Below are 17,445 nucleotides of genomic sequence, written 5' to 3' on the forward strand. Positions count from 1 at the left end.
GGAGACCCCGCGCTGCCTGCACCTCTACCGTCTCGGGTGAGTTTGGTACAACGTACCGATTTATCTATTAATCTGAATAACTGCGATTAAACTGCAACATCTGCGTATTGCAACGGGGTCTCAAACCCCACTACAGCCGTGCCCGAGATGCCACGGTCGTACGTGGTCGGGGAAATGTGTTAATTTCCCCCCGATATTCCCAACCATAGCTCCTCTCTGATCCAAGACTATTCCCAACATTTACTCATATTTTGCCTGCAAGGATAGCCCTTATTAGAACGCTTCCCAATTGTTTTGCACTTTCCAAGCAAACGACAACCAGTTGTTCGTCCTACTAAGTATTTTCTGGGCTACATAATGGTTCGGATGGTGGGATACCGTGGGTTGTTTTGAATGTCAAAGGTATTAGCCGCCGTACGTCTGAATATTGTTGATAGCTGGCTAGCTTAGCTCAGCTAACCACATAGCTAACAAAAATACCAACTAGACGACCCAGCTTGCAATACATGAATGTTTCGTTTTACTAATTGAAAGCGGCCTTTGTAGATTTCAAATACGTGTGCGTAACGAACTGCAAAGGAGTGTAAAATAAATGCATGCAGAGCTGTTTGGAAACAGCTACCCCGTAGCAAGCTGTTTGCAGTGTCCATTCATATCCTGCGCACTGCTTGTTCTCTGATAATGGCTACGATGATGTCCTTTTAGAGCGGCAACCGGGTATATGTTACCCTCACTGTGCTTACCATACACCTCACTAAATACAGGAGAACCCCGTGTTTCTGTCTCCTGGATAGCGGCTACGTGCTATTATTGACTTTGTGGTGTGTTTCTGTGAGCGCTAGATTTAAAACCCCTTGTCAGAGCAGATGAAAACCGCGCGTTTTCAGCTTGTTGTCTCCGAATCCACCGCTGCTTCTTGTTGTGTAGCCGGCAACGCTCGGTGGCTGCTTGGTACCTGGATCTGTCAATAGCGTCAGACAACGACCGAGGATGTTTTTGTACGTTATTATACGAGTTGTGTCAAATAGTCTTGAGGACAATGTGTTCTGTGAAGTTAATGGTTTTGGTTTTTTGTTATTTGAGGAACTGCAAAACTCTTCGATGATGTAACAAATATTGCAACTGCACAGTAAAAAAAGTCATTCTTTCTTAATGGTATTGTTGTTTATACGAAATTGACTAACGCACCAAATAATGCTTTATGAGTCCCAACAGTATTGCGTTGATTGGCTTTGTCTTTAATTTGATGGGATTAGTTAATTTCAATAGCAGTTATATTATACTGTTCCCTTGTTTGCAACAGGTTAATACAATGTATATATGTAAACATTGTTTTGTGAAATTATTAGGATATATTCTTATTGGAGTTGGTGTGCGAGATGTTATGGGTCCTCTAGGAAAATGTTATGATCATAATGAAAAGTTTGGCATTGGCAATTGTGACATATTTATTATATGTTGATGCAGTCTTTCTGGTTCTCAAAGGCAGATTTGATCCTTTTTGTTAGGTCAATATATTTTTTTACAATTCTAGCTGATTGAATTATAATAACAATAATTTTCACCTACCTGATTGGTCAAGCCTAATCATTTCAAATTGGAAGATTTTGCGAAGAATACAATTTTGTATTCTGGGATAGGAAATAAAATGGAAAAAATTCAATCTGGGAGGAAAAGGCTAGAACAACTCACAACATATAAAGGCTTTAGTGCATATTTAAGTATCAACATTTTTTAAAGGAAATATCTCATACTTGTATCATGACTCTGAAATATGGAGCTTTTATTAATAACAATGTACTGCTATCTGTCATAATAACGATGAACATCTTTTTAATTTACAGCTAATTGGCTACACCTACAGATTATATTAGCCTACTGCTACTATTAATTGGGCTACCCCTTCTTTAATGGGTATGCCAGTTCTATCCATTCCTTCCAGACTGTGTTCCCTCCATGTTTCTTGCTTCTAGTGATCTCATCTCTCAAACACAACCTCAGTGCCCATCCCAAGCTGCCAACGCTGGCTTTAAACACATCGTTCCAACCACTACCTGATGTCACTCTCCTCCAGATGAATGACGGTCCACTTGTTGGATAGTATTTTCCTGGCATTGCTGGTTCCCAGGTCACCGGAATGGGTGATGGAAACAGAATCGGACCTGAGTTACTAGTTTTTAGTTGTTTGTCGTTTTTTAACTTCTTTTACCTTTAGGGCATATAGCAGACGCTTTTATCCAAAGCAACTTACAATAGTTACATTTGACAGAAGAAAGTGAAACAATATATCACTGTCTGTACAGGGAGGATGTTCATAGAACCAAGTGCCAAGCATTAACAATTATTAGGTTAACCCCTTCCCCGTATACAACAAAGCAGGTTTGTTTTTACAGGTGTGTTTTAGGAAGTCTTCCACTACTTCCAATGATCTAGATACTTTAGGTGTTGTTTATTAAATTGGCTACAAAAATATATATACACGCAGTTTGTTTGCCAGATAACAAAGCACAGGTATGTAAGCACTAGAGTTATGCAATTCATGTGGATTCTTCCTTTAGGCGAAATATCGGGGTTGTGTTACCTAGATATATCATCTGTCTATGTCCAGGGTTATACTGGGCATCCTATACTCCTCAAGGAAACCGAGACACAGTCAGGAGCGTTCAATCAAGACTTGCAATCTCAGATCAATTGAAGCAGTGTTTCCTTTTTCAAGGTTTACACTTTTTGCCAGAAATTGTGACGTTGCACAAATTGGGTAATCTGTGTCCGAGGTAGAGAAGAGCAATTATTATGAATTAAATTCATAATACTGGTTGTGTTTACAGAACTGACAGTTGGGCCGAGGTGAAGCCCTCCTTAGGAGAGTGTTGTCTCTCTAATTGCCTTGCAGGAGGGACATGTAGTTATTTAATAGTGCACAAGGCTGTGGAGACGGTTTACGAAACGGTGATGGAGATTGGTGTTTTTCTGTTGCAGTTGACATGGATGATGAAGACGGAAGGTGCCTGCTAGATGTAATTTGGTAAGATGTTCACCAAGTTCTCCCCCTTACGTCCTAACATACTGAATGTTGATGGTGTCCTGGCGTGACCTTCCTAACATGACCAACCCCCCCCCCCCCCACACCTTTTCTGTTACAGTGACCCAGAAGCTCTCAATGACTTTCTTCATGGATCAGAGACCCATGTGAGTATCAACGACACATAGACTTGAGACCTCACGACAGAGGTTCCCATTCAGAAAACGTCTACCGGCGTTGGTTCGACCTCCAACATCTGACCTGTCACAGACCCCCCCCCCCCCCGCCTTATTTTTTTCTATCATTTTTTTTCACCCTGGACGGCCCCTCTGCTTATTGTTAATCTTTTCTGTTTGGGGAACCTCCTTGTTTTTTTCCCTCAAATCAAGCTTGCCTTCCCCCTTGTGTTGGGCACTCACAAAATGAGAAATGCCAATACTAACACCTCCTGACTGTGGCTCTACCTCTCTTGCCCCCGTCTCTCCTCTATTTATCTCCTGTTTCTTTACAATCCTTGGCTGCTGTCTGTGCTGTCCTTTCTTTGCCCTCCTCTGTTTGACGGTCTTGTTTCTCTGTCCTGGTGGCTTTGGGTGCGTTTGGTTTTCTGTCTGTCCTATCCTGGGTGGGTGTGTCTATAGTTGGACACTGACGACCTTTTGGATGGTTCGGGTGACCCCTCCAGCTCGTTCTTCTCCACCGCTGGGGTGAGTAACGCCCCCCCCTCCTCCCCTCCCTACCCTCCCTTCTGATCTCCATCCTGTCTGTGTAGCATGCCGTCCCCCCCCCCCCACTCCCTCCCTCCCTGACCTGTTCTGCCACTCCACTAACACACACCCACCTTCTCAAAGCTTCCATCGCCTGAGACCTGATCGCCAACGCCATAGGTCAGAGTGGGGGGTTCAGTTGCTACGACGGCAACGACAACATCTCCCCTACCGGGACGCTCGACTCATCCTCAGATCACCCCATGTAAACATCAACCTCCTCAAGTCGGTCTCCTCTTTCACTTCTTTCTCCTCCTCCTCCTCCTCCCCCTCGTCTTCTTTTCTCTCTCCCAGGGCCATATTCCGGAGGTCCAGCCCGTCATCCAGCTGTCGGTCAGCGAGCCGGTCGGACTGCCCCGGGTCAGCGTGGACCTGGACTTCCTGGAGGATGACGACATCCTGGGAGGCTCGCCTGGGGGCGACGGCGGAAGCAACGGCATGGGGGGCAACCACGAGCCCTGCGACATCCTGCAGCAGAGCCTCGCCGAGGCCAACATCACAGAGCAGAGCCTGCAGGAGGCGGAGGCCGAGCTGGACCTGGGCTCCTTCGGGATCCCGGGACTCACGCAGGTAGTCCAGACACTCCCCGACGGTGGCCTGTCCGGCGCCGGGGCCACTGCCGTCGGCGTGGGCATAGGGGCCCCTCCGAATGCGGCGGCGGACATGCTGGGCTCGGTGCTGGCCCACCAGGGGCTGCACCTCCAGCCCCAGGTCATGAACAAAGCCATTAGCGTCCAGCCCTTCATGCAGCCCGTGGGCCTGGGCAACGTGACCCTTCAACCCATTTCGAGCCTCCAAGGGCTTCCCAACGGGAGCCAGTCGGGTCATTTGGGGATCGGACAGATTCAGGTTGTGAGCCAGCCCACAGTCATGACTATCAACCAGGCCGGACAGCCCGTCCTGGCCAAGGCCATGGGCAGCTACCAGCTGCACCAGCCCGGGCCAGAGGTGTCGGGAGCAGGACCGCAGGCAGGGCTAGGCGGCTCAGTTCTGAGCTCCGGCGGTGGACTTCTTATCCAAGGTGGCAAAGCCGCCCTCGGGTCTCCGGCGCTAAACGGGCCGGCGGTGTGCGCCAGCAGCACCAGTAGCAGCAACAGCGGCGCCATGACCGCTCCTGCTGGGCTGATGGGCTACGCCGGCGCAGGGATGGAAACACAGACTCAAGGCCAGATCATGCAGAACGTGATCATCCAGCGCACGCCCACGCCCATCCAGCCTAAACCGCCGCAGGGCGGCGCCTTCCAGCCCAAGGGCTTCAAACAGCAGCCCCAGGCGGCGCCGCACACCCTGCAGAGCGACCCCACCAAGGCCCTGGGGCTGCAGCAGCTCCCTGTGCCGGGGGCCCAGAACGTCACCTTCCTGACGGGCAAGCCGGGCTCCAACATGGTACTGAGCACGCAGGGGGCCTCGCAGGGGCAGCAGTTCCAGCAGGTTTTCAAGCAGCAGCCGGGCCAGCCGTCGGGGAAGCCCCTGAGCGTGCACCTGCTGAACCAGCAGGGCAGCATCGTCATCCCCTCCCAGTCCATGCTCCAGGGACAGAACCACCAGCTGCTCCAGCTGCAGGCCGGGGGCCAGATCTTCACCCAGCACCCCGGGGGCCACATCATAACGAGCCAGGGGCCGGGTGGCCACCTCATCACCAACCAGATCCTGTCCGCCAACCAGAACATTAACCTGAGCCAGGTGTTCTCCGGGCCCATCCAGCTCCAGGCAGGGCAGATGGGCCAGCCCACGCTCTTTCAGATGCCCGTCTCCCTGGCCCAGGGCGCCGGCCACACCCAGAGTCACCCTGTCACGGCCCACAACCAGACGGTCATCCAGGGCATGCCCCTCCAGAACTCCCTGACCATGCTGGGCCAGGTGGAGGGGCTGAGCCCGGCGGTCAGCCTCCAGCCGGCCCTCCAGCCCCCGGCGGGCGGGGTCCCGTGCGGCGCTGGGGGCCTGGCCCTGGCGGGGGACTGTATCACCGCGCTGGGGGGCGCCACGGAGCAGGTGGGCCACCCACAGCAGCAGCCCGTCCCCCAGCAGTCGTCCGTCCTCACCATGCAGTCGGCCGTCTCCATCCCCTGCTCCTCTCCGTCCATGTCGGTGACCACGGCGACCGTTCCCACGGTGGGCCTGGCGGCGGCCCAGCACAGCCCGGGCCGCGTCCTGTACACCAACCAGGGCGCCAGCATGATCCTGAGCCAGGAGTCGCTGCAGATGCTCCTCCAGCAGGTCAGTCCCGCCGCTCGCCGGCCACCGGCTCCGCTGCCGTGTTGACTCACTGAACATGAGATAACCTGCACGAGAGTGACATGTTGGTCTGACCTCTCTCTGGTTTTACTATTTGACCTCCCCTCCCTTCCCCGTCCCCCTCCAACTCCCCCCTCCCCACCTTCCTCCGCCATTCCCCATCCTGGTAAATCTCCTGGTGTCAGGAGCAGCAGCAGCACCGGTCAGAGAATGGCTCCGCCCCCTCAGTGGGCGTGCCGGCGTCTGTAATCGTCAGCAGCAACAGCCACCCTGGCCCGGCCCACTCAGTCCATGACAGCCAATTAGCTGAGTCTGAGGTGGCCCACAGTCCTGGCCCCTCCCCTGGCCCCTCCCGCATGGTGGTAAAGCAGGTAGACCCCCCCCATCCCAAACCCCCCCCCCCCCCCCCCCCCTTTTATGTTAAGCCCCGCCCCCAGTGTTGCTGCTGCCGCCACTGATCCCTGCCGTGTTTCCTCCTTGAATCACTCCTTCCTGTTCCCTCTTCTTATCCGCCTCCTCCTACGTTGCACTCTCTCCCTCTCCAGTGCGTGGAACTCCCTCCGCTCAAATTTCCTCATTTGGGTGCTGTTGTGTGTTTGCTTTGCATTTTTGAATACCTTGCACAATCAGTGTCCAAACGCATGGCCCCTCCCCGCTTTGTGGTGTTTCTATATAAGAAGCTTTTTTGCATGTCTTTAGTTAAAGGTTTCGGCTGATTCACTGAAGGTGTCATGTCACCTCCCATTAGCCCCGCAACACTTTCGCACATTAACCTGGACGCTAACGCTAATGCTAACGTTTGGCCTGGTTTTGGGTGCACACAGCATGTATTCCATAATCATTTGATAACCCCACGTAACCAAACTGTCATGTTTCACTTGACACGGCAATGATGGGAACAGTGCAACAGCCAATTCTTACTCTCTTTCCCACCAACATCCAGCCCTGCTGACTGAGATTTTCATCTGTACATAGTCATTTAATCCCCATGGTCCATTCCTTTCCTCACTCCTGCTCCAGCCTTTGCTATTAGTTCCCTAGTAGTTGATATATACAGTTGGACCAGTGTGCCATCCCACCAGCTGAATAAGCCACTCCCCCCTGTGCAGCTAGCCACGCCCCCTGCCCCCCCCAGTCCCCAGATCAAGGCTTGCTTGTTGTGTCCCTTCCTTTTGGCTTCCCCAACTGATCACTGCTCCTTCTGATGTAATAATTTGTGGAACACTGGCCACAGACGTTACAGCTACCACCACTTGAACTAGAAGCACCTTTTATATAATGGAAAATTACGGATCCTTTTTTAAAATTGCTTTTTTTTTCCCTTACTTTATTCTGTCAGAAACGTGGTGTAGATGCCGCTACCCTTGTTTTGTGCTTGCAGAACTGTTTGCTGGATCTTATTTTTAAATGTATTTTGTGCTATGTACCTCCCCTTGTGTCCAAACGCGCTTTATCCTCGTAGGGCAACCCCATTGGCCCCATAAGAACATTTCCGTGTCCCACTATGTGCTAAATGGTGTGAGTGTGTTCTGGTTCCACCGCTGCAGGTTCCCTCCAGCGGACATCAGCAGCCCCTGAAGATCCAGAGCATGTCCCCCTCGCCGGTGCTCACCACCCACGTGCCGGCGGCGCCCCGGGCCGACAGCCCACAGCCCTCGCCGTCCCCCCTAGCCCTCGGCCAGCACGTCCACTCCCCGCACCACCAACAGCAGCAGCAGTCTCGCCCCCCGTCCCAGCCCCAGCCTCAGTCCCAGACGCCCTCACGCTCCTGCACGCCCTCCTCCCACCAACCCCTCTACATTGTCCACAACCAGATGCCCGGGTCCCCACTGCCCCAGCAGCAGCAACAGCAGCAGCAGCAGCAGCAGCAGCAGCAGCAGCAACAACAGCAGCAGCTACAGCTACAGCTGCAACAACTACAGGCCCAACAGCCTCAACCGCAGCAGACTCATATTCAAATTCAGCTGCAGGCTCCGCCCCGGCCTCCGTCCCAGCCCTCCCCCTTCCAACAGGAGAGGCCGCCGCTCTCCCACTCCCCCAAGGCTCCCACGGCTCCCCCCGCCCTCCAGCACCAGTTTGTTAGCTCGTTGATGAGCGGACCCACGCCCATGGTGCTCACGGCCCCGCTGAGCGCAGAACAGCAGCACCACCTGCAGCTGGTGGCGGCCCAGATCCAGACGCTGTCCACCATCTCCCAGCCCTCCCCGCAGCAGAAGCAGCTGCTGGACAAGTTGCACCAGGTAATGCCTAGGAATGAGTTTTCCTTGCATTGATGTAGCGCTTTTCAGGGTAGTCAACGTCCTTTTTTTATTGATGTGATTGAGTATTTATTGAGTTTTATTGTCCCTGTTTGATGTCTAATGCTATTTTATTACCATTTAGTTTTAGCTTTACTGTACAGTGTCCTTGGGTGACATGAAAGGCGCTTGAAATTAAATGCATTATTATTATTATTATTATTATTTATCAAGAAAGTATGGGTAAGAAAACCCTAAGCCTAATTTCTGGGTTGAAAAACGTGCTGCAGCTAGTGTAGCATGCTTCTGTTGGCACCCCCCCAGCATGAGTGAGTGGTTCACGCTGAGCACCTCCGCTACACCCCGCAGGTGGGTGCTACAAAACTGTCTGGGTGCTACACAGGTGTGTAATACTCTTCACTCACCCACACGGGTGTGAGAACCACCTGGGTAATGCACGGCCGCCAGTGTGTAGCAGATAGTTCACCACACACTGGGTGTCTGTCACGGTGGAGAGGTGAGAAGTGAAACAGTTCAATCAGAGGGCTGCCGTCTCCCCTCCACCATGTCCGAAGCTGTAACACTTGTATTGATTGCTGTTGGAGCTTCCAGAAGGGTTTACGCCAGTGATGACGAGAAGATCTACTTCATTTAATCCCAGATGGGAAATGCTGCTATCATGGCAGGAAGTACAGGACATGATAGGAATTGATAGAACCATAAGAAATTGGTAAGAATAAATATGACGAATAAAAATATAGTTAAAATCTATAACACGATATGAATATGTAATGTATAGTAGCAATGTAAATTAAGTATAGGACCGTTTTTACGGCTTTGCGATACAGCAACCCTGGATCGTGAGTTGTCAAAGGATTGTTCGTCTCAAAATTCGACCAGAACCAGACGTTGCCATTGACAACCGCTCCTAAAGTTACCTTCTTGCTGGCAGTCCTATGGCAGGCCCCAGGTTAACTGCAAGTCACTGACTGTTGCTCGCTTGCTTGTTGTGGCTGCAAGCACTATAAGCTGTCCCAACCCTGCTGGACCTGACGATGACTTAAGGAGTCAGAATAGGTCATATTTTATTACCAGAAAAGTTTGAACCATTCAGTTGTCCATTTTTTCTTTGCCTCTTGAATATTTATTGCTTCACTTACACTATTTATTCATTTAGCATCTGTTCAGACGCATACCGGTTGTCATTCAGTACATCCTGTACGTGTTGGGACTACCCCAGATTTTCAATGTAAAACCCTGGCCGTGTTCCGCTCCTGCTACCAATCAAACGGATCAACTCTGGACCGGCACCTTTAGGAAGGCAAATCCTGAAGCCGAGCGATTGATCAGTTTGTCTGTGGGTGGATGGACGTGTGCTCAGGGCCTGACCTCTGGCTCTTCTCCCAGGTCCAGCAGAGTATCCTGATCCAGGCCAAGCAGTCCGCCTCCCTCCAGCCTGCTCCTCAGCCCCAAAGCCTGGCCCCAGCTCATTTCATCTCCCAGCAGGACCCCTCCGCTGAGACGGTGATGCTGTCGTCGTCGGGCCCTGTGGGCCCCCCTGCCCCACTGGGGGGCCCTGTGCTGCACCAGAAATCTGTGCTCGTCAAAACTCCAGTAGTCCCAGGTGGGCACCGGTGCACGTTGGAATGTCCGCCGCGCACGGTTCGACACAATGCATGATCAAACACACGGCCCGGACGATGTGAGGTAACGGTGAATGGGGTCTGGCTGAGCGACGCTACAAACCGCACACCTCAACACATTTTGTCGTCATCCCATAGGGTAGTCATATCTTGATATGTCAGTATCCTGTATTTCTGCTGTAATAATCTTAATCCAATCATTTCATTTTCAAAAGCACCCTTTTAAAGACGGTTGAAAAACTGCTTTAACAGACCAGACCGATGGTCATGTTTATGTGTGAATGCATTTCCCTTGATTGATGATTCGTTATTCCATTGTGTCCTATTGCACGGTGTCATGTTATTAAAGGGGTTTACAGCCCACCAACTCTAACCTGACGCTGTGTTTGCAGCTCCAGATGACATGCACTCGTTCTCCGGAGCCCACGGCCCGGTTGGAGCGGCGCTCCCACCATCCATGGCCCAAGCCTGCCTCACCCCCCAGCCAGCACAGGTGGGTGACCCCTCCCACCCCCACACAACACAACCCCGCCTCCCATCTCGCTTGTCCACCCAGGGTCCGCCCTCTTATTTACGACCAAAGTGAATCATCTTCATATCAACGCCGTCTTGTGTTGGGTAATATGACATGTTTATTTATATTCCGCTGGTGAGATGAGATGAGATGATTTGGTTATTTTGTGGGTTATAATGATCCTCATATAGCTGACACCTTGGCAACAAGCTAGGCATTACATATTGCGCATGCGATAAAGAATTCAACATCTTACCTTTATGTATATCATATTGTCTTTATCTATAGTAATCGTTAGAGCCTCATGTTCTTTGTTTGAACTGATACTCCATAATCTATAAACCATAAGCAATTGGATATGACGTAATGCCTTCTAAAATCGTTAAACGGACCTTGTTACACATCACACCAGCCTTTCCTCTCGTCATCTAAAACCATCGCTGGAACCTATCGCACAAGTACATCCCTGTGTTCCAAGCAACGACCCGACCTCACCTTGCTCTCTGGTTCTCCCGCAGGTCCAGACCACGCCCGGGGTGATCAGCGCCGTGGGAGGCGCGGGGGTCACCTTGGGGGGGGTGAAGCTCCAGATGCTGGCCCAAATGCCTACCCTCCAGTCCCCTACCCCCGTCCACACACAGGTACCAGAGAGGGGAAGACCCACCTTATACCACCTACGTGTGTTGGGAGACTACTGAACTGAATTCAGTTTGTTTTCGCTCTTGGTATTGCCCTTTCAGGTGTTGTGAATGTTTTGTGGATCTTATTATATACTTAAACGGGGGGGGGGGTGGGGTTGGGTTCAACTCACAGCCGAAAGTTACTTGGTTCTATCCCCATCAAGGAGTGACCCTTGAGCAAGATGCCCCCTGACCCCTACCTGCTCTCTAATGACCTGTATCTGAGTTCACCAAACATCACTTTAGAAAAATGTTAACAGGGATATGATGATGACTTAAAATATATGTAGCACTGTATACAGCAGCATGCATTCTGTGTGTTTGTGTTTTCTAACGACTTGTCATCTGCTTGTGTCTCAGGTCCCTACAGTGAAGATGCCTTTCAGTGCGGAGCCCAGTAAAGAGGCCAGGTACGCCTTAGAAAGATGTAGATCTAGGTCGTATGTATACATCTTGCATGTATATATAAATATATCCTGAATGTCCCTGAGGACCACTATGGCTTTGCATTAATGTATTCCTTTGGTCTGGAATGAAATGTAAAAATTGATCACTGCTACATGTAATTTGTCACATTTATTCATATTAAAACCAACAGAAATGTCATGATATGGTGTACTGGTATCTACTAGTCATGGATGGACGTATATCTGGTATCGACTAGTCAGGACTGATGTTCTAGTCGGTGGTATAGAATTTGAGCTGACCTCCTCTGTGTGTGTGTGTGTGTGTGTGTGTGTGTGTGTGTGTGTGTGTGAGAGCAGGATGCTGGAGCAGCTGAGGAAGCAGCAAGGCTCGGTGCTCCACCCCAACTACAGCGTCCCCTTCAACTCCTTCGACGACACGCTGCAGCGCCTGCTGCCCTACCACCTCTACCAGGGCACTGCGAACTCCAGCCAGGACTACAAGAGAGGTGGGCCCAGCGCACGCACCGGACACTGGGGTGGGGGGGCGCTGTGAGTCCCCATACCCGCGGTGCCTTTCACCGTACCAGTACCGTGGTTCCTCAACCATAGGTCTGAACGCATCAGCTAATGCAAGAACCACGTATTATTTCATTATTGATAGAGGTCCAATGGGGGTAGTGCTGGTAATGCCTAAAATGCTCTATTTTGCCATTTATATTTTAATTTAATAACGGTCTGGTTGATCAAACGATTGTAACTGTCCTTCTTGGCTTCACAAAAAAGTCTGTTGCCAGTATGATTTGTCAAAGGGACATTGTTGTGCCAATTCTGCCTCAGAGCATTTCACGCGAGCTCGCCTCACACAAGCGTAAACCACGGCGATATCACCCAAATCTATTCCTCTAATTCATTCACTGCATCTAAAATGTTTATGTAGCCTCCTTGCGCCCAATTAAACAGATGTTCTGTTATTGGGAGCAAGCACAGGTATCGGAGCCTCTTCAATGTGCGTGGATCCACCGATCAACGTGGAAGATAACTTGTTCCCCTTGCTCTCATTCTCTCTCAGTGGACGATGAGTTTGAGAGCGTGTCCTGTCAGCTACTGAAGCGAACGCAGGCTATGCTGGACAAATACCGGCACCTGCTCTTCGCTGAGTCCAAGGTAAGCTAAGAGGATAGAAGTTGTTGTACGCAACCGTCATGCTCAGCTATTTTCCTTTATAAGGGAGTACGGAAAAATCCTGGAAAGGTTGGTGTGTGTGTGTGTGTGTGTGTGTGTGTGTGTGTGTGTGAGATAACCCTGAATGTATCCTGACCTGGTGGGTTGTGTGTGTGTGGTTGAACCCGAGCAGAGGATGGGCCCCTCGGCGGAGATGGTGATGATCGACCGGATGTTCATCCAGGAGGAGAAGTTCACCCTGGGCCAGGACCGGGTGCTGGCCAAGGAGAGACCAGGTACACTGCCTTCACCACCAACTGCTCTAGAAAGTTGTTGTTTTTTACGTTTAGAGTAGCGAACTAGAAGACAGTTGTTATTATGATTTTGTCCATTATTATTGTAAAGTATTGTGATTATTGTTGTTGTTGTACTTTTAGTTATTGGTGTTATTTGCCACCAAGAGGTGAGTAGTAGCAATCCATGAGATGGTGGCACAAACTATGGTTAGACTCGAGTGGGGGCATTGATGAAACAATGGCTTTTTCTTTTTTCTATAGTTATTTCGCTACCTTGAAATTGGCTCCAAGTGATTCAATTTGACATCCATACTGACCCTGTCGTCTTGTCCTGTTGCTCTCTCTCTCTCTCTCTCTCTCTCTCTCTCTCTCTCTCTCTCTCTCTCTCTCTCTCTCTCTCTCTCTCTCTCTCTCTCTCTCTCTCTCTCTCTCTCTCTCTCTCTCTCTCTCGTTACAGAGGAGTTTGTGGCGAACGCCCGCATGTTGGAGAGCGCGGCGGCTACGTCGCGGCTACACCCCTCCCCAGTGGGCCCCAGCCCAGCCAGGGGTCTCGCGTCGGAGACCACGCCCTCGGCACCGCCTCCTGTGGCCCCGCCCCCTGCCGCTCATCCCCCCGTGGTTCCCAAAGCCGTTCCTCTGCCCGCCCCTGCGCCCGCCCCGCCCCCCTCCCACTCTCCCTTCCCCTCCACCAAGCTGGTGATCAAGCAGGGCGGGGGGTCCGCGTCCGTGTCCTGGGCCAGCAGCAGCGCGCCCCCTCCTCCGCCTCCGCCACCGCCGGCCCTCCCGGCCGCCGCCGCCGCCGCCGCCGCCGCTGCCGTCGCCGCCGCCCCGGCGGCGACGAGGCCACTGGCGCCGCCGGCCAATCAGAGCTCTTCGTTCGGCCGGGCCCAGCCCTCGTCGTCCTTCAAGTCGCGGCCGGCGGAGGACGAGGACGCGCTGCCCCAGAGGACCAGCAAGCCGCCCATCAAGACGTACGAGGCGCGCAGCCGCATCGGCCTCAAGCTCAAGATCAAGCAGGACCAGACGGGCTTCCGCAAGGTGGTCCACAACACGGCGCTGGACCCGGCCCACACGCCCCCCCAGCAGAGGACCCAGCCCCAGGCCCCGCCCCGGACTGTCCCCCCGCCCGCTCCCCAGACCCCGCCCAACCCCCACATAAAAAGTGACACGCCTCCCCCCAAGCCCCGCCCAGAACCCTCCGTCCCCCCCACCGTCATCAGGACTCAGTCCCAAGCGTGCCCCGCCCCCTCGGCGCCGTCGGTCGCCACGGTGACCACCGCCCAGTGCAACCCGCCCGCGAGGGGCTCGGCCCCCTCTAGCACAGCGACTCCTCCTCCTCCTCCTCCGCCTCCTTCCTCTTCCTCTTCCTCCTCGTCGTCCCACACCAGGTTGCCGTGCCCGCCCCCCTCCTCCTCCTCCTCCTCCTCCTCCTCCTCCACCACGCAGATGAACGGAACGCTGGAGCACCACGAGGTGGGCGGCGTCAAGCGCAACCCCACGGCCACGGGCACGGCCACCCAGGCCACCACCTGTCGGCTGCCGCTGCGGAAGACGTACCGGGAGAACGTGAGCCCCCGGGTGCGGCCGGGTGTGCCGGGGGGAGGGGACGACAGCCTGCCCTACCCCCGCCCCGAGCTCTCGCCGCCCCCGCTCCGACCGGAGCCCTCCCCCCTGCCCCTGGCCCCGGCTCCGCCTCCGCCGCCGCCGCCGCCGGCAGTGGCGGAGCGCACGGTCATCGCCAGCGTCAAGGTGGAGAAGAGGAGCAGGGAGGAGGGGAAGAGGAGCAGGGAGGAGGGGAAGAGGAGCAGGGAGGAGGCGCCCCCCGGCCGGCTGGAGCAGGTGGAGGAGGCGTTCAGCCGCAGCATCAAGACGACGCAACAGCAGCAGACCCACCCCCACCTGCCCCAGCTGCCCGTCCGAGGGGAGGAGCAGCAGGTGGAGGAGGCGGGGGGCACGCCGGACCACCCGAGCGCCATCACTCATTACAAGCGGGCGAGCGGCAAGAGTCAGCGGCAGCGGCCGGGCGCCGTGTACCGCATGGACCAGCACGCCCCGGGCCCTCCCTCCCCGGACACCTCCCCCGCGCGGGACCCCTCCTCGCTGCCGGCCAAGCGCTGCAAGTCGGACTCCCCCGACATGGACAACGCCAGCTTCTCCAGCGGCAGCCCCCCCGACGACACGCTCACAGAGCACCTGCAGTGCGCCATCGACAGCATCCTCAACCTGCAGCAGGGGCCCTCCTCCCGCCACCTCAAGGGGGGCGGGAGGCCCCGGCAGCACCCCAACCCGCTCCCCGGGGCCCCCTCCCACAGAGCCCCGACCCAGCCCCCTTCCTCCTCCTCGTCCTCGTCCTCCTCCTCCTCGTCAGCCTCCACGCCCGCCTTGGTGGCCCCGCGGCCCCCCATCCCCATCCCGGGCCGGGGCCACAACGGGAGCCTGGTCCCCCAGAACCACAGCAGATAACAGTGTCCCCCCCCCCCCCCCCCCCCCCCCCCCCCCCCCCCTCCTTCCTCCCCCCAAGGGCCCAGGGCCCCTGGAAGGACTTACACGGGGGGGCCACCGGCGGGCGAGATGCGTCGAGAGAGAGACATGGACTCTGAGGGTGGACGGGGGGCTTGGACGCGGTCTCACTGTAACTGCACTGTTTTCTGCCCGGCTGTGTCGACTTTGTCAGTTGAATCGCACCAGAAATGTCTTTTGTTTACCGGCTGGCACGCACCCCTGACAACGACAGGAGGTCCGGATGGGAAGGGAAGAGGACGGTCACACAGCCAATCGGCCGTGTCGGATTCATGACAGTGTCTGTCGGGTTTGGGTGTATGCGTGTGTTCTCCGAAATGATGGTCGAATTACAACACGGAATCGTCGCTGATGTCGTCCATTACTTCTTTTCGTTTTTTTCAGCCTCCCATTTGTGCTCTTTTTCACTAGCCCTTCATTCAAACATTCCCCTCACACTGTGGCCTGCACACAACTGCACAAACACACGGATCGACAACGCAAATAAACACAACACATGATCAATTGTCTCTGGGTTTCCTTATCAGTGCCTGTCAGGACCCCAAAACAGCACGGGGGTCTCCCTACGTCTCTCTTTCAATGCCTAGAGCAACACGATGCCTAATGCATAACCTTCTGTCTGTCTGTACACCAACACTGCCCAACCAAGACAACACAGCTGTTCTCAGTGTCCTTTTGTTCCACTGTGGCTGGAACGGATGTCCCATCTACATAAAATACACTTCTTGTGGTTTGCATTAAATTCCTGTTTAGTCTACTTTATGTTTTTGCAGTCATGCACCTGATGGAAGGGAAGACATCCCGTTACTCTGAATCCTCTCTCACACTCGTGCTGCTCTCTGTCTGTGTTTACCCACTCTTTTTGGTTTTCCCGCTCTTTGGTCAGTTTCCCACAAATCGATGGATCCTTTGTTTAGTTTGGTACCACATCTGCGCTTCACTCTGGTCATTTCTTTGGGTCGGCCTCTTTCATTCGAGGCCGCTAGTCTCACGGTTTACATTGTAGTCGGCCTTGGGAGTTGTAGTTCTGTAACAACGAGATGTAAATGAACATGTAACAAGGAGATTTGAATTATGTTTAGAGAAAAAAAAGGAACCCTGGTTCATGATTTAGACCCACCGCCATGCCTCACCCAACCCTGACCCCCTTCTGCATCAAAATGCCCTGACGTGTTCTACGTTTTGGTCAGTAGGGGGCAGGCCTGTCTTCCTATATTCCCCCCCCTCCCCCTCTGTTGTGTTTCAAGGACTGATCCCCATGGTTACGTTCTGTCACTCTGTCTGCGTCCTCCTCCATGGCACTATCATTTAGTTTCCCTTCTCATCCTGGTGAGCAGTTACTCACAACACACCACACCGCAGATGCGTTGACATGAAGACAAAAAAGAAAACAATAATGTACAAAATAAGACCGTAAGAGAATTTGAAGTATAGTATTACAGATTAATTTTGTATTGTATTTATTGTGTATAATGACACTTTTTAAAAAGAAATGTACATTTAGTAAACTTGTAAATTAAACCCTTGCTTCTTTTATGAACTTCTCTGTGTGTCCGGTGGTTCTTGGCTGTCCGTTGAACTTTGTGTTCAACATAAAATAATGAGCCAGAGTTTGTCTGAGGACCAGCGGGAGGACAGGGGGGTTTGGGGAGGGCGGAGTAAGGGGGAGGGCTAGGCTGTGGTCACCAACCTTAGAAGTTGGTGTGCAGAGATGATGGAAGTGGAAATAACTGGCCGTTTTTATGAGGTTGTGTGTGATTCATTCGAGAGAAGGAGCAGAAGAATGAAGGGGGGGGGGGGGCTTTTTAAAATGGCGGATTGCACAGTCGGTTGTGATTCGCTTTCTTATCAGTTATTAAAGCTTGAAGTAAAGTACAGCAGCAATGTGCAGCTGACATGCTGACTGGTATACATAAACATAATTAAAAGTCACGTTAAGGGCAGCATTGAGAGGTCTTGGTTATAA

General features: G+C 53.0%; 1 protein-coding gene across 4 annotated transcripts; it reads left to right on the forward strand.

The window, feature by feature from the left end:
- Positions 1 to 8: 8 nt before the first annotated feature.
- On the forward strand, positions 9 to 16,993 carry bicra (BRD4 interacting chromatin remodeling complex associated protein). Of its 4 annotated transcripts, none has more exons than XM_079732620.1 (14): positions 9 to 36; positions 2,980 to 3,025; positions 3,144 to 3,189; positions 4,081 to 6,003; positions 6,207 to 6,392; positions 7,569 to 8,261; positions 9,666 to 9,882; positions 10,294 to 10,394; positions 10,934 to 11,056; positions 11,456 to 11,505; positions 11,860 to 12,008; positions 12,572 to 12,666; positions 12,854 to 12,959; positions 13,417 to 16,993. In XM_079732620.1, the coding sequence occupies exons 2-14, from the start codon at positions 2,985 to 2,987 to the stop codon at positions 15,420 to 15,422; spliced, it is 5,736 nt and encodes a 1,911-aa protein (XP_079588746.1). In that variant the 5' UTR covers positions 9 to 36; positions 2,980 to 2,984; the 3' UTR covers positions 15,423 to 16,993. The 4 variants fall into 4 exon arrangements, with proteins under 4 accessions (XP_079588746.1, XP_079588747.1, XP_079588748.1 ...); XM_079732621.1 differs by having other exon boundaries at positions 12,857 to 12,959; XM_079732622.1 differs by having other exon boundaries at positions 10,300 to 10,394.
- Positions 16,994 to 17,445: the final 452 nt, after the last annotated feature.

The sequence above is a fragment of the Pollachius pollachius genome, assembly GCF_949987615.1.
Source record: "Pollachius pollachius genome assembly, chromosome: 3".
NCBI classification, from domain to species: Eukaryota; Metazoa; Chordata; class Actinopteri; order Gadiformes; family Gadidae; genus Pollachius; species Pollachius pollachius.